Source organism: Mirounga angustirostris, unplaced genomic scaffold (assembly GCF_029215605.1).
Source record: "Mirounga angustirostris isolate CCGP_5_RB_7025 unplaced genomic scaffold, mMirAng1.0.hap1 SCAF_4, whole genome shotgun sequence".
In the NCBI taxonomy this organism is placed as follows: Eukaryota; Metazoa; Chordata; class Mammalia; order Carnivora; family Phocidae; genus Mirounga; species Mirounga angustirostris.
Window position 1 is genome coordinate 28,520,039 of NW_026991712.1, and position 19,976 is coordinate 28,540,014.

Consider the following 19,976-nt stretch of genomic DNA (forward strand, 5'->3'; position numbering starts at 1 on the left):
GCTCAAAAGAACAGGCCCAGGGAAGTTGGGTGGTCATTCACAAAACCAAACAGCACCCGTTGTCTTTCCTGTACTCTACTCAGGTTGGCCAATGCATAGTCTTAATTTTCCCTGGGGGTGATGCAAAGGGAGACTAGATGTATCCTGGGTTCCTGTCAGATACATTCACTTCCCCCTGCTTTCTTGAAGTTTCTTTATGCCTGCTTTATCATTTCTTTCATCTACTTTCTTGGTCGGCAGGTGTATTCCCTGTATTTCTACCAAGACAGGTAGTTGAGCCAGCCCAAGATAAAGGAGTGAACAGATGGAGATATCTTTGACCCTCTCAGTCCTCTTGGGCCTCCTCTCCCATGTTCCTTCCCTTCCTGTCTCAGACCTTCAAAGCTACCTGGCTCAGGGGAGTGTCCTTTGGTAAGAAGAGATTTTTGGAGGAGGCCGTGGAGAGTTTGTTTTAGGACCACAGATTTTTTTTAGACATAGTCTGTTGTACACACACACACACACACACACACAGAGTAAAAAATAGAAACATACTCTCCACTGACAAATGGCTGAAGGAAAACTCTTTTGTAAAGAGTGTTTGTAAAAATGTTTGACTTAGGATTGACTTGACGTAGGATAAGGCATTTTGTATTGTGGGGCTTTTTAAGGGAAGGATGTTTAAAAGCTCTCCTCTGGCCTTCAAGCCACTGTACCAGCAGTTCTAACTAGAAATTATAACAGCTAACATAGACTGAGTGCTTGCGATGTGCCAAGCACTGTTCTAACTTCTTTGCATGCTTCATCTAATTCCTGCCATCCCTTAACAATACTTACTATTAATATCTTCATCTCCATTTCACAGATATGGAAACTAAGGCAGAGGGAGGGTAAATAATTTGCCTAAGCCTTTACAGAGTTAGTAGAAGAGGCATGATTCAAACCCAAGTGATTGGACTCCAAAGCCCTCTTAATACTACATTAAATGATGTGATTGCTTTTACTATAAAATGCTTTTTCTTTAAAAAATTTAGATCTTTTTCAAAGAAAAAATCAATTGTCCATAATTTTAGTGTATCCTATTACTTTTTAATAAGAAGAGTAATATGCACATGGTTAGAAAAGCCAAATGGCTCAGAAAGATATAAAATGAAGATGAGAGTCTCTTTAGATCCCCACTGTCCCATTCCCAACGGAAACTACTATTAACAGATCTTTTTTTATCTCTCAATAAAAAGTGTCCTATGCATGGAGCCAGTTATATATTATTTAAAGATTTATTTATGAAGAAGCCGACATGCCACACCCCACTATTCTGCATCTTGTTTTTCTTTTTTTTTTTAAAGATTTTATTTATTTATTTGAGAGAGAGAATGAGATAGAGAGAGAGAGCATGAGAGGGGGGAGGGTCAGAGAGAGAAGCAGACTCCCTGCTGAGCAGGGAGCCCGACGCAGGACTCGATCCCGGGACTCCAGGATCACGACCCGAGCCAAAGGCAGTTGCCCAACCAACTGAGCCACCCAGGCGCCCCTGCATCTTGTTTTTCTTATCTAGCAACAGGGCTTCGAGATGTTTTCACTCCAGCACGTACAGGTTAATGTCACTCCTTGTCATGATAGGTATTCTCCTAGGTGGACTGTACCACCTGACTTCAGCAGTTGTCGTTGATGGGCATTTAGGTTGTTTGTTCGATGCTCATGTGCAGGAGAAATTTCTCCTCACACTCTTGCTGACTTTTATCAGAGTGTTTTTCTCAAACCTTCAACAGAACTAGTATTCTCAAACTTAGATTTTTAAATTTTTTGCCAATCTGGTAACTGAAAAAATCTCCTTGTTTACATTTACATTTTTAGTGCTATATATGAGATTGAATGGCTATTCATATGTATTGGTCATTTATTTTTCTTTATCTGCCTGTTCATGTCCTTTGCCCATTTTTCTGTTAGGTTTTTTTTTTTTTCTAATTTGTATGAGTTTTTGGTAAATTAAGGAGATTGGCCCTTTGTGTGTCATATGTTATAAATATTTTCTTTCAGTTTATTATTTTCTTTGACTGCTATTTTCCCATAAGCAGTTTTGCCGTTATGTAGTCAGATTTTTCAATACAAAACTGTTCTCCAAATACTTTAAATATGAACTTCCTTTTGTTTTTAATTGTGTGTGTGTGTGTGTGTGTGTATATATATATATATATATATATATATATGCTCTTAAGCTTATGGTGGTTCTCCATCCATTGAGCATCAATCATAATGAAGATAAATCCTTTCTGAAATTACGAAACAAATGAAAATGATATTTACAGTTTTTCAGAAAGACCTCTGTTCTGAAATGCGAGAAAACCTGTGTATATATTTTCCATCAGTTTATTGATCTTTTGATCAAATATTCCTTTTCTAAGATAAATACCTATAGGGGTTTTAGAGAATAGTTTGCAGAAACTAAAACAAAAATCCTGTTTAGTTTGTGAAGCATGTATTGGATTCACTGGCTGGGTGCTCCAGAGCTTCGCAGCTAAGAGTCTGTTCCACCAAATCTACTTTAGAGAAGCTTTTTTTTTTTTTTTTTTTGGTAAATAGTGTCTTCTGTAATTACATGTGTCCATTGCCCCAGCTGCTCCTTAATAGCTCTGCTTGGCTTCAGTGGAAATGGCTCCTCTCCTCCCTAGAGGCCTTTAAATAAAAGATCTGTGTATCTGTGTGTGTGTGTGTGTTGGGGGAGGGGGGGAGGATGAAGGGATAGGGAACTATGTTTTTGTTTTTGTTTTTTCCTTTTTTAATTTGCTGCCTCTATTTGAGGTGGGGATGTAGGTGGCCGGCCTGAATTAATTTGATAGCTTTGTGGTGACAAAGAATAAAGGAAAGTTTGGGGTTGCTTCAGTCAGTGGTTTAGAATGGCTTAACACAGCTTAGTAGACTTTGTTTTCAGAGGCTTGTCATGTTCTGATGTCTGAGGACTCCATAGTCTCCTGAAAGCAAAAAATAATAATGTCCTAAGAGACCAGATCGCAGGCAGTGTTTCAAAAAAATAAGTCTAGTTATCAGTTTTTGCACATACCCTTGTTCTTTCCAATTTTCCTTCCTTCTCTAATTCCTGGCCTTACGATCACATGCACAGAATGCTTATTACCCTAATGTTATGAAAAAGTCATGCCTCTCCAGAGAATCCAGCAGTACTACAAACAAAAGCCATCAGAGCTTCTGGAGGCCAGGGATCAGAGCTCACTGGCTGGAGAATGCCTTTTGCTGTAGGACGTGTAGTCACCAAGACATGGGCATCATGAGGTAAAGGTCAGCAAGTTCATCCACCCCTTTCAGTCCTGGAATCCTGCTCCACCAACTCCAGCAGCTAATCGGAGACAGTATCGATGAGGATAACTTAGGCATTTAAAACTCCCTTCAGCTGTTCAAACACAAGTCTACAACGGCCAAATATCGTGTCCTGTGCTCTTTCGGAATATTCTCGGTGACATCAGAGATTTGCATTCGGGTATCTACACACAGCACACAGAGGCAAACACGTTCTTTAGCACAAAAACTGTTTTAGGCTAATGCCATCCGAAAATATGTATGATGCAATATATATTAAATTTCTTGAAATTGAGCATATCCTTTGGCTTAAACAGTCTTTGAGGCATTTATTCTAAAGAATAGCAGACAAGGGGGCACGTGGGTGGCTCAGTCGTTAAGCGTCTGCCTTCGGCTCAGGTCATGATCTCAGGGGCCTGGGATCGAGCCCTGCATCGAGCCCTGCGTTGGGCTCCCGTCAGCGGGGAGTCTTCTTGGCCTTGGTACAAGTCTTGCCTCCACTTCTTGATAGTTGTATCACCTTGTGCATGTCACTCAACTTCTCTGCCTCATCTCTAACAGGGACTGATAATTGTCCCAACCTCACAGGGTCTGTACTATCGTAAGAAATAAATGAGTTAATATGTAAATATGCTTAGGATGTTTTCTGGCACATGCTGTTTGTTACTAATAATAGAAAAATTGAACATAGCCTATATACTCATTGATTTAATAAAACACAACGTAGGGGCACCTGGGTGGCTCAGTCGGTTAAGCATCCAACTCTTGGTTTCCTCTCAGGTCATGATCTCAGGGTTGTGAGATCCAGCTCTGCTTCATACTCCACACTCAGTGCAGAGTCTGCTTGAGTTTCTCTCTCCCTCTCCCTCTGCCCCTCCCCTTGCTCTCTCTCTCTCTCAAATAAATAAATCTTAAAAATATATATGTCTAAAAAAACCCCAAATGTACTATATTTTTGAAGATATTCACATATTAAAAGAAAAGCAATTAAGTTACATAGTAATGTATTAACTAGGAATGCTGAGTAATTATATACCAAAAGGTTAACTTTAGTTATTTTTTGGTTATGAAATAATAGACTACATTTTGTCCTACGGATCACTGCTATTTTCTAAATTTTCTACAAAGGAAATGTGTAATAACAGTCTTTTTAACCCCTGCAGAAGAAGAGTAATGGCTAACATTTATTGAGACCTTACAAGGGATCAAGTACTTTATGTTTGTCTGTGTGTGTGTATGCATGTGTTTGTACACACACACACACACACACGTTCCTTGCTTACAATAACGTTAAGAGGCAGAATCCATGATTATCATCTCCATGTAACAGATTTAGAAACAGAAGTGCAGAAAGGTGAAGTAACTTGCCTAAAGGCCCCCCCCCCATCTAGTGAGTGGTAGTGGTGGGATTTGAACCCGTGCTGTCTGATGCAGGGCCTGTGTTTTTAGGTTTTTAGGTTAGGTACTGTCTTTGTATGATTTGAATAATACCGATGAGCGTTGAGCTACAGCCCCCACAGCAATAACCCAGTTGCACACACGGTTTAAAGGTGATGAATAGAGAGTGCCTCTTCGTCCTTGAGTCTTTGTTGCCAGCTGATGAACGGGGGGCTTTCAGACCTCCAGTCTTCCTCTTAGTTACCATGCTTAGTAAATGGTAAGAGTATGGGCGCCTGGGTGGCTCAGTTGGTTAAGCGACTGCCTTCGGCTCAGGTCATGATCCTGGAGTCCAGGGATCGAGTCCCGCATCGGGCTCCCTGCTCGGCGGGGAGTCTGCTTCTCCCTCTGACCCTCCTCCCTCTCATGCTCTCTGTCTCTCATTCTCTCTGTCTCAAATAAATAAATAAAATCTTTAAAAAAAAAAAAAAAGATAGATAGGGGCGCCTGGGTGGCTCAGTTGGTTAAGCGACTGCCTTCGGCTCAGGTCATGATCCTGGAGTCCCGGGATCGAGTCCCGCATCGGGCTCCCTGCTTGGCGGGAAGCCTGCTTCTCCCTCTCACCCTCCTCCGTCTCATGCTCTCTGTCTCTCATTCTCTCTGTCTCAAATAAATAAATAAAATCTTTAAAAAAAAATGGTAAGAGTATGTATATCAGATGATGTAGTACAATTGACATTTCTGTGTATCCCCTAAAAAGAGTGTATTGACTTTACCTTGCATTAACCAAACTGGAAATATATTTTAAAACATAGCAAAGTGAGGGGGGCCTGGGTGGCTCAGTCGTTAAGCGTCTGCCTTTGGCTCAGGTCATGATCCCAGGGTCCTGGGATCGAGCCCCGCATTGGGCTCCCTGCTCCGCGGGAAGCCTGCTTCTCCCTCTCCCACCCCCCCTGCTTGTGTTCCCTCTCTCTCTGTGTCTCTCTCTCAAATAAAGAAATAAAATCTTAAAAAAATAAAAAATAAAAAATAAATAAAACATAGCAAAGTGAAATGGCCTAAGTAGCACAGATGTTTTTCTCTCTCCTATGACTCAGTCCTGATTGCCGCTGCTGGGTACCCTGAATGAGTCTCCTAACCTCTTTCAGAAGGTGAGTTGGAGAAGTATAGGAACAAACTTGGGCCCAGCCCATACGTAAGAGTCAATACGTCGAGTTCCAGTAGCAATAAAGTGTAGAGCAAACTTGTCCCTTCAGTTCAGGGTACGTAATTAGCACAGATCAAAGGCGTCCTGAGGAAACGATGGATTTTCAGCAGTTGTCTGGTCTGTTTCTGTTCTAGAATTTCTGTTTTTATTCAGGCAGTTAAGTTATAATTGACAGGGTTTTGCGTTTCTTTTAAGGAATGAAAATTGAGTGTTTCAGAGTCATAATCTTACGCTAGAAAATAATATCTCAAACCTGGTGGCTGCAACCACTGCATCTATTTTTTGAAAATTGGCTGCCTTTATCACTTAATAACCAACCTGATAATTTACTAACAGACGAGGCTGGTGGAATTAGGCTGTCAGGACTAGCATATTGCTGGATAGCACTACCAATCTTGAATCCTTGTGATTGTAAAATACTAAAGTTTAGCCAGTGCATTACTCAGAGGCAACTAATTACAATTGGGGAGTTCATTACAACATTAGACAGAGTCTCTGAAATCCAGAAGGAATAGCCACTCTCAGTCCTGATAAACTGCCGCCCTAATTCTTCCGGAATTCTTCTGGGAATTAGGATTCACTGCTGTCATGTGCTAAGGGGTCATTTTTGGTGTCTTTCCCAGAAGAGGCTGAACTTCCAGAGAGGTCCTGGGAGCCGGGGAAGGGATTTTTCTCTCTCTGCCTCGCCATTGTCTTTTCTTCTAGCAAAACTAATAAAACCTGTCAGTGAGAGGATCTGTTCACCAGTGGGCCAGTCTGGCTGCATCTTGTACCAATGGGTCATCTTGGCCGTTAGGGAGATGGGAGTATATAGTGTATCCAGGAACCTCCTTGGTGCCCTTCTTTCTTCCCACTGCTTTCCGGAGGATGCAGCATGGTACGGGGAGAAGTGGCGTGGAGACTTGGTCCTGACCAGGATTTGTCCCCCACAAGCCTTGGACATCTATCATCTTGGTTTTGATTTCTTCAGTAGTAGAATAGCGAGATTAATGTCTGCCTTACAGAGTTGTCAAGATTAACAGATACAAAGAATAGAAAATATGTCCTAGAGGGCCTGGTGCCTAGTAGGCACTCAATAAATAGTTATTATTGTGATGATAATTATTGTTCACTGCTTGTTAGAAACTCAAAGGATTTAGATTGTTCCTATTTCCCTCAACCCAGAAATGTGAGCTGGCTCTGGGTTCTAGACCAGAAAAGTCACAAACTGTTGTAGGAGTTGGGAGAGAAGGTCAAATAAAATCGTATACCTAGATTAGTTTTCCAAAAGCATATGGACTTCTACGTTTTTAAAAAATCCTCTCTTCCTTCTTCCCACTTGTTCTCTTTGGCCTCTTCCACACTCCTTCACTCCCCCAGGCAATCCATGGAATAGTTCTGTTACTACCATTTCAGAACGATGTATTTTTTTGTTAGAAATGAATTTGTATTAATTATTCTGCCACACAGCATGTTTCTAATTACATAACAATCTGTAGTCTGTACTCAAAATGTAATGTGATTTTTGTAAACTAATGAACAACCTCCCTCCCCATCCCTGCAACTAAAATGTCACATATCAGGATAACCCGCAGTTTCCATCTCTGTCGCTGCCTGTTTGGAAATGTTCAATTCCGGCTCTTCGTGAAGGTTGTGTTCTTACTAGAGAAACCGGCCGCAGTCAGAGCCGCTCACCAGACCGCGCGGGTGCAAGCCCTTACCTGGGGCCCAGGCGCTCTTCCCCCCCGCTTCTCACTGGCTGATTCTCTCCCGTCCCTAACGGGCCAGATTCAAGCACGGCGAGCCGACTGCAGGAGCCCCAGGATAAGCTTTCCCGGAAGACTGGCTTTGGGACGGACAAGCATGCTTTTCCTTCTGCCTGAAGTTTGGGTCGCCGCGCGCCTGTCGCCGAGGGAGGGCCCCGGACGCGGACGCACAGGGCGAGGCGCGCGCTTCTGCCCCCACCGAGGCCCGTGTGGATTGTCCGCCGGAGGATCGGTCTTTATGAAATCAGCCTCGCTGTGCTTCTGCGCTGTGTTTATGAAATGATGTCGTCGTTCTCGCCCCTTCTCTTGTTTGCTTTGAGGACAGGGCTGAGAGCCAGGAGGCTCTGGAATCCTGCCACTTGCCGAGCTAGAGTGTGCCCGTGCGGGAGCCGGGAAGGGGGGCCCGGCCAGGCAGGGAAGTGGCCAGCGTGTTGTCACGTTCCTTTCCCTCATGCCTTTCTCCCCCCACCCCCCTTGTTTTTCAGGTAGTGAAGCGGACTTTAGCTCCTCGAGCAGCACGGGCAGCATTTCGGCCCCTGAGGTCCATATGTCTGCGGCGGGAAGCAAGCGGTCCTCTTTTTCACGCAAGTAGGCACCGTTTCCTGCTCTGTAATGAGTCAGAGGCTTTACACAGGTGACTTACCTGTACTCTATGCTTCTGCGGAACCACCTGGATGTCTGTCAGTTCATATTTTGTTATTATTCAGTGAGCAGGTTCTGCTTTTCGTAATGATTTGCAATCGGAACTTTTCACTGTCTTACCAAGGTGCTCACAGCGCTTGGCCAGGGTGTGCCCGCCCGGCCTCTCTCATCCGGTCCTTGGCTGTGTGGCCAGTCATCCCTCTCTCCCTTCCCCTTCCCTCACTCACCTGTGTACTCACCTGGTATCAGGCTAGCAGTCTGCACTTCCTACCTGCCTCCCCTTCATGAATCTATCATCTCTTAGCCGTGAAGCCTCTGACTTCACCATTTCTTTCCTCTAGCTGAGTTTGCCTTTTATCCTCGTGAAAGAGATAGTGAGCCCTGACTCCTCCCAGCATTCACTTGGGGAAGGGGTGAAAAGAGAATAAAGCTCATAGACGGGTGGCCACGGCCATAGGAGGCATTAGAGCAGAATAGCTACGGATGCAGATGCCAGAGCCCGGCTGCCTGGGTGTGAATGCCAGCTCTATCATCGACAGGCTGTGTGGCCCTGAGCAAGTTGCTTAACTTCTCTGTGCCTCAGTTTCCTCATTTCTAAAATAGGGCTATAGTCATACCCACTTCAGAGAGTTTATTGTTAGGATTAAATTAGCTAATACGCATAAAGTGTGGGTCCGTGCTTGGAGCTTAGCAAGTATCAACAGATGTTCACCATGGATTTGGGTTGGGAGAAGAGAGGGACTGTGGGAAATCATAAGCTGTCATTCACATTTGATGGGAAAGGTGGTAAGCCCAGGATTCTCTCCTGCTATCCGTGACTTTATTCATTCAACAGGTATTTATTGAGCATCTACTATGAGGTTCTGGAGATATGGCAGTAAACAAAACTTCGTGGAAATTATATTCATTCTAGCAGGAAAAGAAAGACAATAAATACATAATATAATTACTTTCAAAAGCACAGAGAGAAAGGATATTGAGAGTAATGGGATGTACGGTATGTTTTGGATGGGGTGGTTCCAGGAGACGTGTGTGATACAGTGAGCTCTGAGCCAGGGACCCGAACAATTCAAAGGAGTGAGAAGCAAGACCTCTGAGGATGATTTGTCTTTAGATTTTGGGCAAATCACTTGACTTTCCTGGGCCACAGTGTCCAAGTTTGTAAAAAGAGGGTTGGACCACATAATTTTTAAGGTCCCTTCATGGAGAAAAACTGATGAGTTTCTAAAAACTTGGATTCCCAGGATTCAACAAGCAAATATTTTCCATGTCTCTTCAATAAGCAGAACATTCAGCTGATGTTTATAAAGGGACCTCTGAGACACCCTAGTGCACAGTTTTATTGTTAAAAATAAAGCTGAAGCCAGACAAACCTGTGACAAAAGAGTGAAGTCCACAATGAAAAAGCACAGTTTTTCTATCCCCAAACACAATCTACTTTGGATATAAAGTACCTCTGGGATCACAGAATATGAATATAAACATTTTCTGTGTAAATCAGTTGTGGCTTGCTCTGAGAATAAACCATTTTTCTAACCCATTCAAGAAAATTGGCACATACCTATAGTACAAGTACCAAAGAACAGAGAGCAAGAGAAAAAAGAAATGGCCTGTCAAAGAAGCCAATTTTATTAAGCATCTCAAAAGGATTTGTGTTTGTGGTTAAATTCCAAGGTAATGTCAACAATACTGAGTGACTTAGAGAAAATCATCTAGTCTGGAATCCGTGGTTTCTCCAAGTGACTAAAAATTGATGTTAAACATAAAATAGCTAAATAGAATTATGTGCAAATCAGATACATGCATAATAGATGGAAAATTGGAATTGGCAGTGTTCTATCCATTATCCTCACTTTTTTTTTTTTTAATCTGGCCCAGGCACAGAGCACAGTCAGTAGATTTCTGTGATGGGATATCTCAGGCGTTTCACATAATTTTTGTTCTACAGGATGATGCATTGAGGGCGACTCCTCGAGATGGGTCGGGTATCCTTGCCAAACTGTATAATAGCTTCTGATCCTTTTAAATGGCTTGCTCCTCCTATAATAAATGAATTTTCTCTGTGGAGAATTAGCTCCTGGGAGGAAGGCGAGCAGGAACATTTGGTGAAGGGGTGGGAAAAATAAATGACAGGTGGAGTTGGTGAGAATATTTTTGATTGGATTTTAAAAACAAAACTTAAAGATTTGCAAATGATCTCTTCTTACAGAAGACCAACTCTGCTGACATTTCTGAGGAATTCTCTCTCTCTCTCTTTTTTAAAGATTTATTTATTTATTTTAGAGAGAGAGAGAGAGAGAGAGGGGAGGGACAGAGGAAGGAGAGTCTTAAGCAGACTCCAGACTGAGCTGAGGGCTCAATCCCAATACCCTGAGTTCATGACCTGAGCCAAAACCAAGAGCTGGACACTTAACCGAATGCGCCATCCAGGCACCCCTGAGGAATTCTCTTTCTTAAACTAAAATCCTAATCTGACCAAGGGCAGATAGAAGTGAGAAGGAAAAAAAAAAATTTGGAATGTGGAGTCAGACATGGGCTTGAGTTTATCCTCCATTACTTATTATGTACATGAGCCAGAGCCCCGAGCCTTATTGTTCTGGAAAATGGGGGTTATAGTGTCATCCACCTCACTGAGTTAAATGAGCTAATGTATGAGTGCTTAACATGGTGCCCAGAATTTTGTAAAAGGGTCATAAATGAATATTTTCATTAGTACTGATAAAAATAATACCGATGGACATAATAATGAAGATGATGACTGTGGTGATGATGATCATCTTAGTTTGCTCAGGCTGCCATCACAAAATATCACAGGCTGGGGGGCTCACACAGCAGGAATTCACCTTCTCACAATTCTGGAGGCTAGAAGTCCAAGATCCAGGTGTCAGCAGGATTGGCTTCTTTGGAAGCCTCTCTCCTTGGCTTAGTGATGGCCATCTTATCTCTGCTTCTACAACAGAACCTTTCTCTGGGCCTCTGTCCACGTTTCCTCTTCTTGTAAGGACACTAGTCAAATTGGAATAGGATTTAATTGGATTTAATTACCTTTCTTAAAAGCCATGTTTCCAAATACAGTCACATTCTTAGGGACTGGGGGTTGGGACTTCCACATTATGAATTGGGGGGGGGCACCATTGAGCCCATAACAGTAATCATGGTGATGACAATGATAGTAATGTTGCCTTGAAGTAAAGGACAACGTCGGGGGCGGGGGGGGGGGGGCAGATAGAAATTCACCTGGACCCCTTGTAAGGTTCCCTTCTCTTTCTCTTCATTTCCATTTACTGTGTTCAAGTGTGCAGGAAGGGACAGGGTCAGCAGAATTCTGTCTCTTCTTTGTGGACTGCATTCTTCTTGTCCACCAGACCAAGGGGTTTAGGGTGGGCTGAGGAAGGTAGCATGGGGTTTGCCTGGCCATGGCCACAGCAAACATGGAACCCTGGCCTCTTCTTGAAAATGTTTTGCAATGACTTTTTACCCCTATGTGCTAGCATTCGAACTGAACTAAATGTAAGGAACAGGACTGATACTTTTAAGCATGTAGTTTCTTTTTTAAAAGTCAGTTATTATGGTCTAACCACTCATTTCCTGAAATATATTTGAAGATTTGACTGTACTTTAGTAATGTTTAATACTTGAAGAGATTTTGCTTTATTCAGTATAGCAGATGAGTTCTTCAAAATACCCATCTAATTTCATTTGTATCTTAGTGACTGCACTGCAGTAAAAGTCAGTGGTGAATTCTTCAGGTAATAACCACATCCATAGCCAGCACCTAACATACCTGTTTACAAGCCCCGAATAATATCTCCTATTTGTGTAAAGTAGGAAGGAGACATTTCTGTAGAATTAAAACCTCTGTATTTAGATCTTCGTTCGGCTGTGTGTTCTTGGACCAGATTTTTCCCTGAACCTCAGTTACGTCACATAACTGACTAGTCCACGTAATGTAAATGAGAGGTAATAATTGTACCAGCTTTATAGCATGATGGTCAAAATGAAGTATGTGCCCCTAAAGCATCTGGAACAGGGCTGGGGTCTCAGAAGGTCGTTGGTGAAGGTCGACTCAGAAGAGAATTGCCCAGGTCAAACTCAGGGCTAGCTCTTTACTCTCCGTCCTGACTTGTGGTGGTTAACCCTGCATACGTCTCACTGTCACATTCAGAAATAGGGAGGCCGGCTGGAGTAGGCTCAGAAGTGAAGTGTGGAGAAGCAGATCGAAGCCAGAGCCCGTGTTCTTTTCTGCTGCTCAGCCCAGCACCACTGGCTGCTGGAGTTGGTCTGTCACAAAGCCATCAGCCCATCTGTTCCATATAAAGTGTCCCCTTCTCACAAAAAGGAGGCAGAGTCTATCTGGGTGACTTCAAAAGGAAAGAACTTTTTAACTTTAGAATTTGGTGATGTTTCATTTATATGTGATTTCCTGGGTTGACAGCTAGTTGAAATTGCATTTGGTTTTAAGTGAGTGCGGTTTCGGAGCCAAGTACATCTATACCACACGCACGCTCACATTTGCATGCGTTTCTCCTTGAGATTGTCTGTCGGATGCAGCTGTCATCGAAATTGCGAAGAGGGGATGGTCAAAAAGCAGTGTTTCTGTATGACACGTATCTTGTTCTCTTTTATTTTCTTGTAATGTCATCAAGAAATATTCCTGACACCGAACTTTTATCCTATTTAAGTAATTTCAACATTCTCAGGTGGCTTCCTTACATAGTGGGTGTCAAATCTCGGGACCTAGATGGATAGGGAAGCCCAAACCAGTTGATCCTGTAATAATATCCTACAGCTGAATTGCCTTTCACATCTTATCAGATGCACTCACATGCATTCTTTGATTCATATCAACTCTGTGAGGAAGACAAGAAAGGTTATTATGGGTCCCTGTGTATTAAGTAGCTTACTTGCCTAAGTTCCTAGTAAGTGGTGGTGCCAGGGCTCAGACCCAGTTTATCCATTTAGTCATCGTTTCGGGAGCTCCCAGCATGTGCCAGGAAGCAGTGGGGACAGAACAGACTGTGCTCCTGCCCTGGAAATGCCCTCATCTGGCAGGAAGGACACACAGTGTGGGGTTGTGATGCCACGAGATAAATTCCAGAATGGACTTTTGCAGAGAGTACTAGGGACCACCGAGGAGCCACATGCACACAAGCCTAGAGAAGGAAGAAGCCAGAGAAGGCTGCTTGGAGTAGGCTCCCATTGGTCTCGAAGTTGGAAATATCCCAAGGCTTAGGGTGGGGAGCAGGAGGATGTTCTAGGCAGAGAAAATTATAAGTTCAAAAACATAAAGGTGCTGGAGAGCGTGAGTCATCAGGAAACTGTAAGTTGTTTGGAATTCTGGAATACAGAGGGAGGAGTGGTAAAGGATGGGTTGGATTGGGAGGTGGGATTGGACCTCATGAGGCACTGGGGAGCCATTGAATGGCTTTGAAGACAGTGATATCCGGTTTCATTTTAGAAAGGCCACTCCAGCCAGAAAATCAGCCTCCTTGCTGAGGGGGCAAGATGACTGGCCAGGGAGCCAGGAGAGGGCTGTTACAACATTTCAGCAGTTAAATGATTAAGGTTGTGTTCAGTCATTGGAGCATGGAAAGAAAAGGAAAGAAAAGAGGTGGTTAAAACTATAGGCTTGAGACATTTGTTATGTTCATCTGTCCTCTTTTCTCTTCCTCCTTTGTGGGCAACAACCCCTTTTTCCTCATACTCCAAATGAACCATCCTAGTTTTCTGACCCCAACATGAACCGAACCCAAACATGTTTAAGCTGAAACAAGTGTACTGGAACAGCCTTCAAAGGGAACCTCAACCAAATCAATGTGGGTTGAGCTCTTAACAAGCATTGAGATTAATCCAAAACCAGCTTTATGGTCAGAAACCATGTGCACGAATGGCAGAGGGTGAGGCTGCCTGTGCTCATGGCAGAGGAAAGAAATCTCAGGCAGGTGGGAAGATGGCTGCTGGTAAGGACAGTTTGCAATAAGTAATTATGTTGCCCTTTCAACTCTGTACATTGGCTTTCCTTAGTTGTAACTAGCCTTACGCCGGAGCCAAGTATTAGCATTTGAGCCCTGGTCGCCCCAAGCATGTGAACATTTTACATGCTTTTCTCCCAGCCGAGGTCCCCATGGGCGGAGTAATGGAGCTTCGTCATACAAGTCTGGCAACAGCCCACCCTCCCCACGGGAGAAGGACTTTCTGTCCATGCTGTGCAGGAATCAGCTGAGTCCCGTTAACATCCATCCCAGTTACGCGCCTTCCTCCCCAAGTAGTAGCAACTCCGGCTCCTACAAAGGAAGCGACGGCAGCCCAGTCATGAGGTGAGTGCCGCTCATCTCCAGCTCCCAGTTCAGAGTTTGCCCTCCTCGGTAAGTTTTCTTTCAAACACTTAAAAAAAAAAAAAAAGGTATGCAACTCTCGAGCGCCTGCCTTACTCTGTAGTAAGTCACTTCTCTTTCCTTTCCTGCACTCAGCGAATCCTTCAAGGGCAGCTGCAGAAAGAACACAAAGCAGTTTCTGCTAAGGCTCGGCAGTCCGAGGAGTGACTGGCCAGGGAGGAAAAGTGGCACAGGGCAGTAGGAGGGACCTACACCTTTCCCTCAGAACAGGAAAGACTCACTCTCGTGTTCACCGTTCATTCAAACATCAGATATGTGTTGAGTACCACGTTGTGCCAGGCACCGTGTAGAGCACTGGGAATGGGACAGTGAACGGCAGAGAGGGTCCCTGTGCTTACTGCCCGGAGGATACCAAAGACATTGCTCGTCTAATGACAAAAACACATTTCAGGTTATTCTGCGAGTACCTGTTGCTGTATGTATATTTAAGAGGTCAGGAGGGGATCCAGCTCAGTCTGGAGGGATCAGAGGAGGCCTCTGTGAGGAAATGACATTGAAACAAAATCTGAAGGTCAAGCAAGGAATTATTGGTCCCGGGGCGGTGGGGGGCGGGGAAGGGCGGGAGGTTCTGGAAAAAAGGACCTATGCAACCAAGGGGGCCCAATAGGAGCACTAGAAGGTTGGGAGCTGGACACAGGCCATCTTGGATGGAGCGCAGGCTCATGGGGGAGCAGGGCGAGTGTAGCGGCCTGGGCTGGCTCCAGAGTCAGGGAGGAAGCTGCCAGCCCTCCTTCCTCAGTCTTCCTCCTCCTGGGTGGCCATTCTCGTTTGTCAGCCCTCGTACAGCAGGGATGCCCAGCACTTGGCCAGGCCTGAGCGGGGCTGACATTCCAGCTCAGGACGTTTTCTCGAACCCAGGGCACTCTGGTGACGGTGGAGTAGCCTTTTCGCTTTGGAAGAAGGAAACTTTCCTCCAGATGGGCCCCCTCACAGCGGGGATTGATCTCGGAACCTTTTGAATCCAGCTCCTAACAATCAGAATGTTAGGCAGTGGCACATTGTGTGGGAAGTCAGGACGTCTCGCTGCTGGCCTTCCTTTGCGCCCGCCCGGCTCATTGTCCTCTGATCTAACAGTGTTGTACTCTGAACCCACAGGCAGGCCCATGCACAATTGTGCATTATTTTGTATGAGGTCATTCCTAAGCCATAGAAAATTCTCCCTCTCCACTGTCTCCACCCTCTCCACAAACACCCTCCCCACAGTCTCCCAAGTAATGCGCAGTCCTGAGATGGCAGGTAGAGTCCAGTCGCCCTTCCCAAGGGAAGCACGCGTTCTCGAGCTGTAAGACCCCAGCGCGCGGCCGCCATCCCTTCTCAAGCTGTTAGCTTCGCCTTAACTTTTTTTTTTTTACAGAAGACGTAACATTTCATTGCTTGGATTATTTCAGGCGCTCTGGAAGGTACATGTCCTGTGGTGAAAATCATGGTGTCAAGCCCCCAAATCCAGAGCAATATTTGACTCCTCTGCAGCAGAAAGAGGTCACAGTGAGGCACCTGAAGACCAAGCTGAAGGAATCTGAGCGCCGACTTTATGAAAGGTGAACCTGCACTCCTTTCACCCTGATTTAGGGCGGTTTCTTTTTCCATAAAGTGAAATACAAGTCCACACTCTAGAGAAATAGAAAAGAAGAAAAATGATTTCCTTGAATTTTTGCCAAATTCCCTAAACCGGTCTTTCAAAAGAGCCCTTTCGTATTCCTGCATGATTTGGTGTTTCAGGAGTTCAGGGGACCCTCTCAGGTTAGAGCGGGCCGCCTACTTTTTCTGGGTGTGTACGGCTTTGACATGAAGTGTTGGGTGTGTACGTGGCTATTTTTAAATGGCAGGAACACTCACAGGAACAATCCCATACTTCCAGCAGAAAGGGTCACACACGGGGGCCCTATTAAGCCCTGTTTATCTCTCTGAGAGCGTGGATGGCCGTGTGTATTGTGTGATTCCTGCAAGCTATTTCTGTGCTGAAGGAAGAGGTTCATTATTCTTGGCTAAGTGTTAAAGTAAAAAAACAAAAACCAAAAAACAGCCCATGCTTCTGAGATCTTATCTAGGAGAGAAAAGACCTTTGACATCTTGGGGCAGGCCAGATTTTCTGCTTAATGATTTTCCCCTGGAACATTCTGGGATAGCGGACAGAGCTCTGACCAGGGTAGCTGTGAACTCGGGGTGAGGATAGCATGAGTCAGACCTTACTTTCTGGAAGTCTTTGTTTATGATTTGAGAATCTACGGGAGGGTTTGAGCACTCATGGCAGGGAAGCATGGGAAGGCACTGAACTGGAGAACACTCAGATCTAAACTAAGAGAAGCAAAACTGACACCATCCCTTCATATATATCAGGATCCTCACTGCCTGGTCTTCATATCCACTGAGAATGTGAGGACTTGTATTTACATCGACTATGAAGAAATGGTATGTCAGGAAGAACTTTTCGACAAAGATCTTGAGATAGGGTCCCGTGAGGGATCTAAAACAGTGGGATGGATTTTCTTCAGTGTAGGATGGATCCCACATCCTCTTACCTTGAGAAGAGACAGAATAATCAACTTTTCACACAGTCTTTGCAACATGCAGCATTTTCTAATTTAAAAAAAATTCAGATTATTACATGATCAGAACACTGCTGCAGGCCATAACTTAACCCGCCTGCCTTCTGTCTGTGATGGGTAATTAAAAGTGAAAGGAACTTTCCTTCCACAAAGTGTAGACATAGGAAAGGGTAGGCTATGGATGTACAAGCAGGCAAAGAAGCTCTAATGCGATGTCGTAACAAAATTTCAAATATTAAGTACTGAACAGAGGATAATGCCTATACTTAGCGTGCTGCCTGGCAGATAGTGAGCACTCAGGAAGAAAACAAACAGTCGCATTTTTGATTCTGAGTCTAGTTATTATCATTTTTGCTATTTTACAACTAAGGGGGGCAGTTCCTGGCTAATACGTGTGAGGGGCAACTCCGAAGTGATTTAGCCTCCGCGTTTCAAGGGGAAGAGCACGGGCTCTGGGCCGCGCGGCCGAAGGGCCGTCTGCACGGTCGAAGGAGCCGTGCCCTTAGCCGCGCGTGTCTTCTCGCCGCAGGGAAAGCGAGATCGCGGAGCTCAAGTCCCAGCTGGCCCGCATGAGGGAGGACTGGATTGAGGAAGAGTGCCACCGCGTGGAAGCGCAGCTGGCCCTGAAGGAAGCCAGGAAAGAGATCAAACAGCTCCGACAGGTCATCGAAACGATGCGGAGCAGCTTGGCTGATAAAGATAAAGGCATTCAGAAGTATTTTGTGGACATCAACATCCAGAACAAGAAGTTGGAGTCCCTGCTGCAGAGCATGGAGATGGCGCACAGCGGCGCTCTGAGGGATGAACTGTGCCTGGACTTCCCGTGCGATTCCCCGCAGAAAAGCTTACCCCCCAGCGCCCCTTTTGGCAAGATGGCGGATGGGCTGTCTCTGGAGGCGCAGGGCATGGAGGAGGGGGCTGGCAGCGAGCTGCTGGTGGGAGATGGTATGGCCGACGGCACGGATCTGTTTGATGGCATGGTGACGGCCGCCGCCGCCGCCACCGAGGCCCCCGACCCGGAGCTTCTTCGATCAGCCCCCGGGGCCCAGGCCCTCGGGCTCCTCCCCCTGGCCGGGGCCCAGGAAGCGGCCCGAGCGCTGGTGGAGCGGGCCGTGCAGACCGACGTGGTGCCCTACAGCCCTGCGGTCTCGGAGCTCATTCGGCATGTGCTCAAGCTCCAGGACCCCTGTCCCTCGGGCTCAGCCTCCCCTGATGAGCCCGGGGCTGACTCGACACAAAGCTTCCCCGAGTGCATCTCCGCATTCCCGGTTGATCTAACGCCAAGAAATCCCAACTCCGCCATCCTTTTGTCTCCCGGGGAGACCCCGTCCGCCGCGGGGGGTCCGGAAGCCCCTGCAAACCGCCTCATGAGAGAGCTGGATTTTGCAGGCTCCACGGAGGAGAGACTGGACGGCGTCCGCCCGCTGCCCCGGGGGGCCGTCGGGAGGCAGTACTGGAGCAGCAGCTTCCTGGTGGATCTCCTGGCCGTGGCTGCCCCGGTGGTGCCCACGGTTCTGTGGGCATTCAGTACTCAGAGAGGGGCGACCGATCCCGTCTACAACATCGGCGCGCTGCTGCGGGGCTGCTGTGTGGTCGCCCTGCATTCGCTCCGCCGCAGCGCCTCCCGCGGCAAAACCTGAAGACAAGTTGTCCCGTGGGGCGTGCTGCCCGGCGGGGAGACAGCGGGTCGACCTGGGGCGGTCTCTAGTCTGTCGTTTTGCTCCTCGGTATTTGATTTGCACTATATTTAGTTGACACCTGTTCACTGTTTAAAACTGGAGGTATCTTCAAAGGCATGGAGACGTGGTTCAAGTTAAATGTCCCACCAGTGGTAGAGAAAGCATGCTCCTGACCCTGCCGTGTCGTCCGAGGTACCCGTGCTTATCCTAGTGGTTCAGGAAGAGAAAATGCAGAGTTTGCACTTTCAGGACAGCTTCTGTAAGGCTGGCATGTTAGCTCCTTGCTTTGCTTTGTGCCCTTTTAAAATGTGTAATTGTTACAGCATTCCAGTGGTCTTGTGCACAGCAGGGGACTGTAACCAAAAATAAAACTGTATTCGTGTAATTGGTTTGAAGAAGTCTTGAATAGCTCCTTAGTGTCTTACTTGGGGTTGATAAGGTTTGAGTGTTCGCAGTTTTTTACTAAATGTAGCTCCAGAGTCGGAAAATGGCTTGTTTGTTCCTAAACCTGTTAATTGATGAAACTGTATGTAAGTTTACTATGTATTAACTTATTTTTTGCTTATTATATAGCGTTCTATTGGAAATTGTAACCACAACACACTTCAGCATGATGAAAATAAAGATTAGTGTTTCCATTTAAATAAATGTTTTATCCTCCTATAAAATAATTATCTGTTTAGTTTTACTCCTGTATATGGTAAGAAAGACTAAATGGATAGATCCTTTCTTCTTTGTCAATAGGGGTCTATAAAAATGGAATTAACTTAAGAAATGAGAAGGGGAAAATTATTAAAGAAACGGGAGGGTTTCCTACTGTCTTTAAAAAAGCATTGCTTCTGAATAAAAGTAGCTTTGATTGTTTGCTCTGAAATTACCCATACACTTGTTTGTTCATATGTTTATGCGCTAAGGATGTGTTGAGTATTTGCAAAAAAAGTTGGGTTGCATATTAAGGTTACAGAGAGGGAGAACATGCTAATACCGTGTGCTTCGTCCCCTTGGAATAATAGGGTGAGGGTGGGTGGCTGGGAAGGACGAGATAATATTTGATGTATATTACCTTATTTATTCCTCACATCAAATTTGTGAGGTGG

General features: G+C 45.2%; 1 protein-coding gene across 7 annotated transcripts in view; it reads left to right on the plus strand.

Annotated features, from left to right (window-relative positions):
* Positions 1-19,753, plus strand: part of SYBU (syntabulin) — a 114,997-nt gene extending 95,244 nt beyond the window's left edge. For 6 of the 7 annotated variants that reach the window (XM_045896026.3, XM_045896027.3, XM_054512505.2 and 3 more), the window contains 4 exons: positions 8,103-8,205; positions 14,373-14,576; positions 16,043-16,192; positions 17,730-19,753. In XM_045896026.3, the coding sequence (XP_045751982.1) occupies positions 8,103-8,205; positions 14,373-14,576; positions 16,043-16,192; positions 17,730-18,840 (1,568 nt within the window). In that variant the 3' untranslated portion in view covers positions 18,841-19,753. The remainder of the gene's footprint in view (positions 1-8,102; positions 8,206-14,372; positions 14,577-16,042; positions 16,193-17,729) is intronic. The other variant, XM_054512504.2, reaches the window with a different exon arrangement.
* Positions 19,754-19,976: the final 223 nt, after the last annotated feature.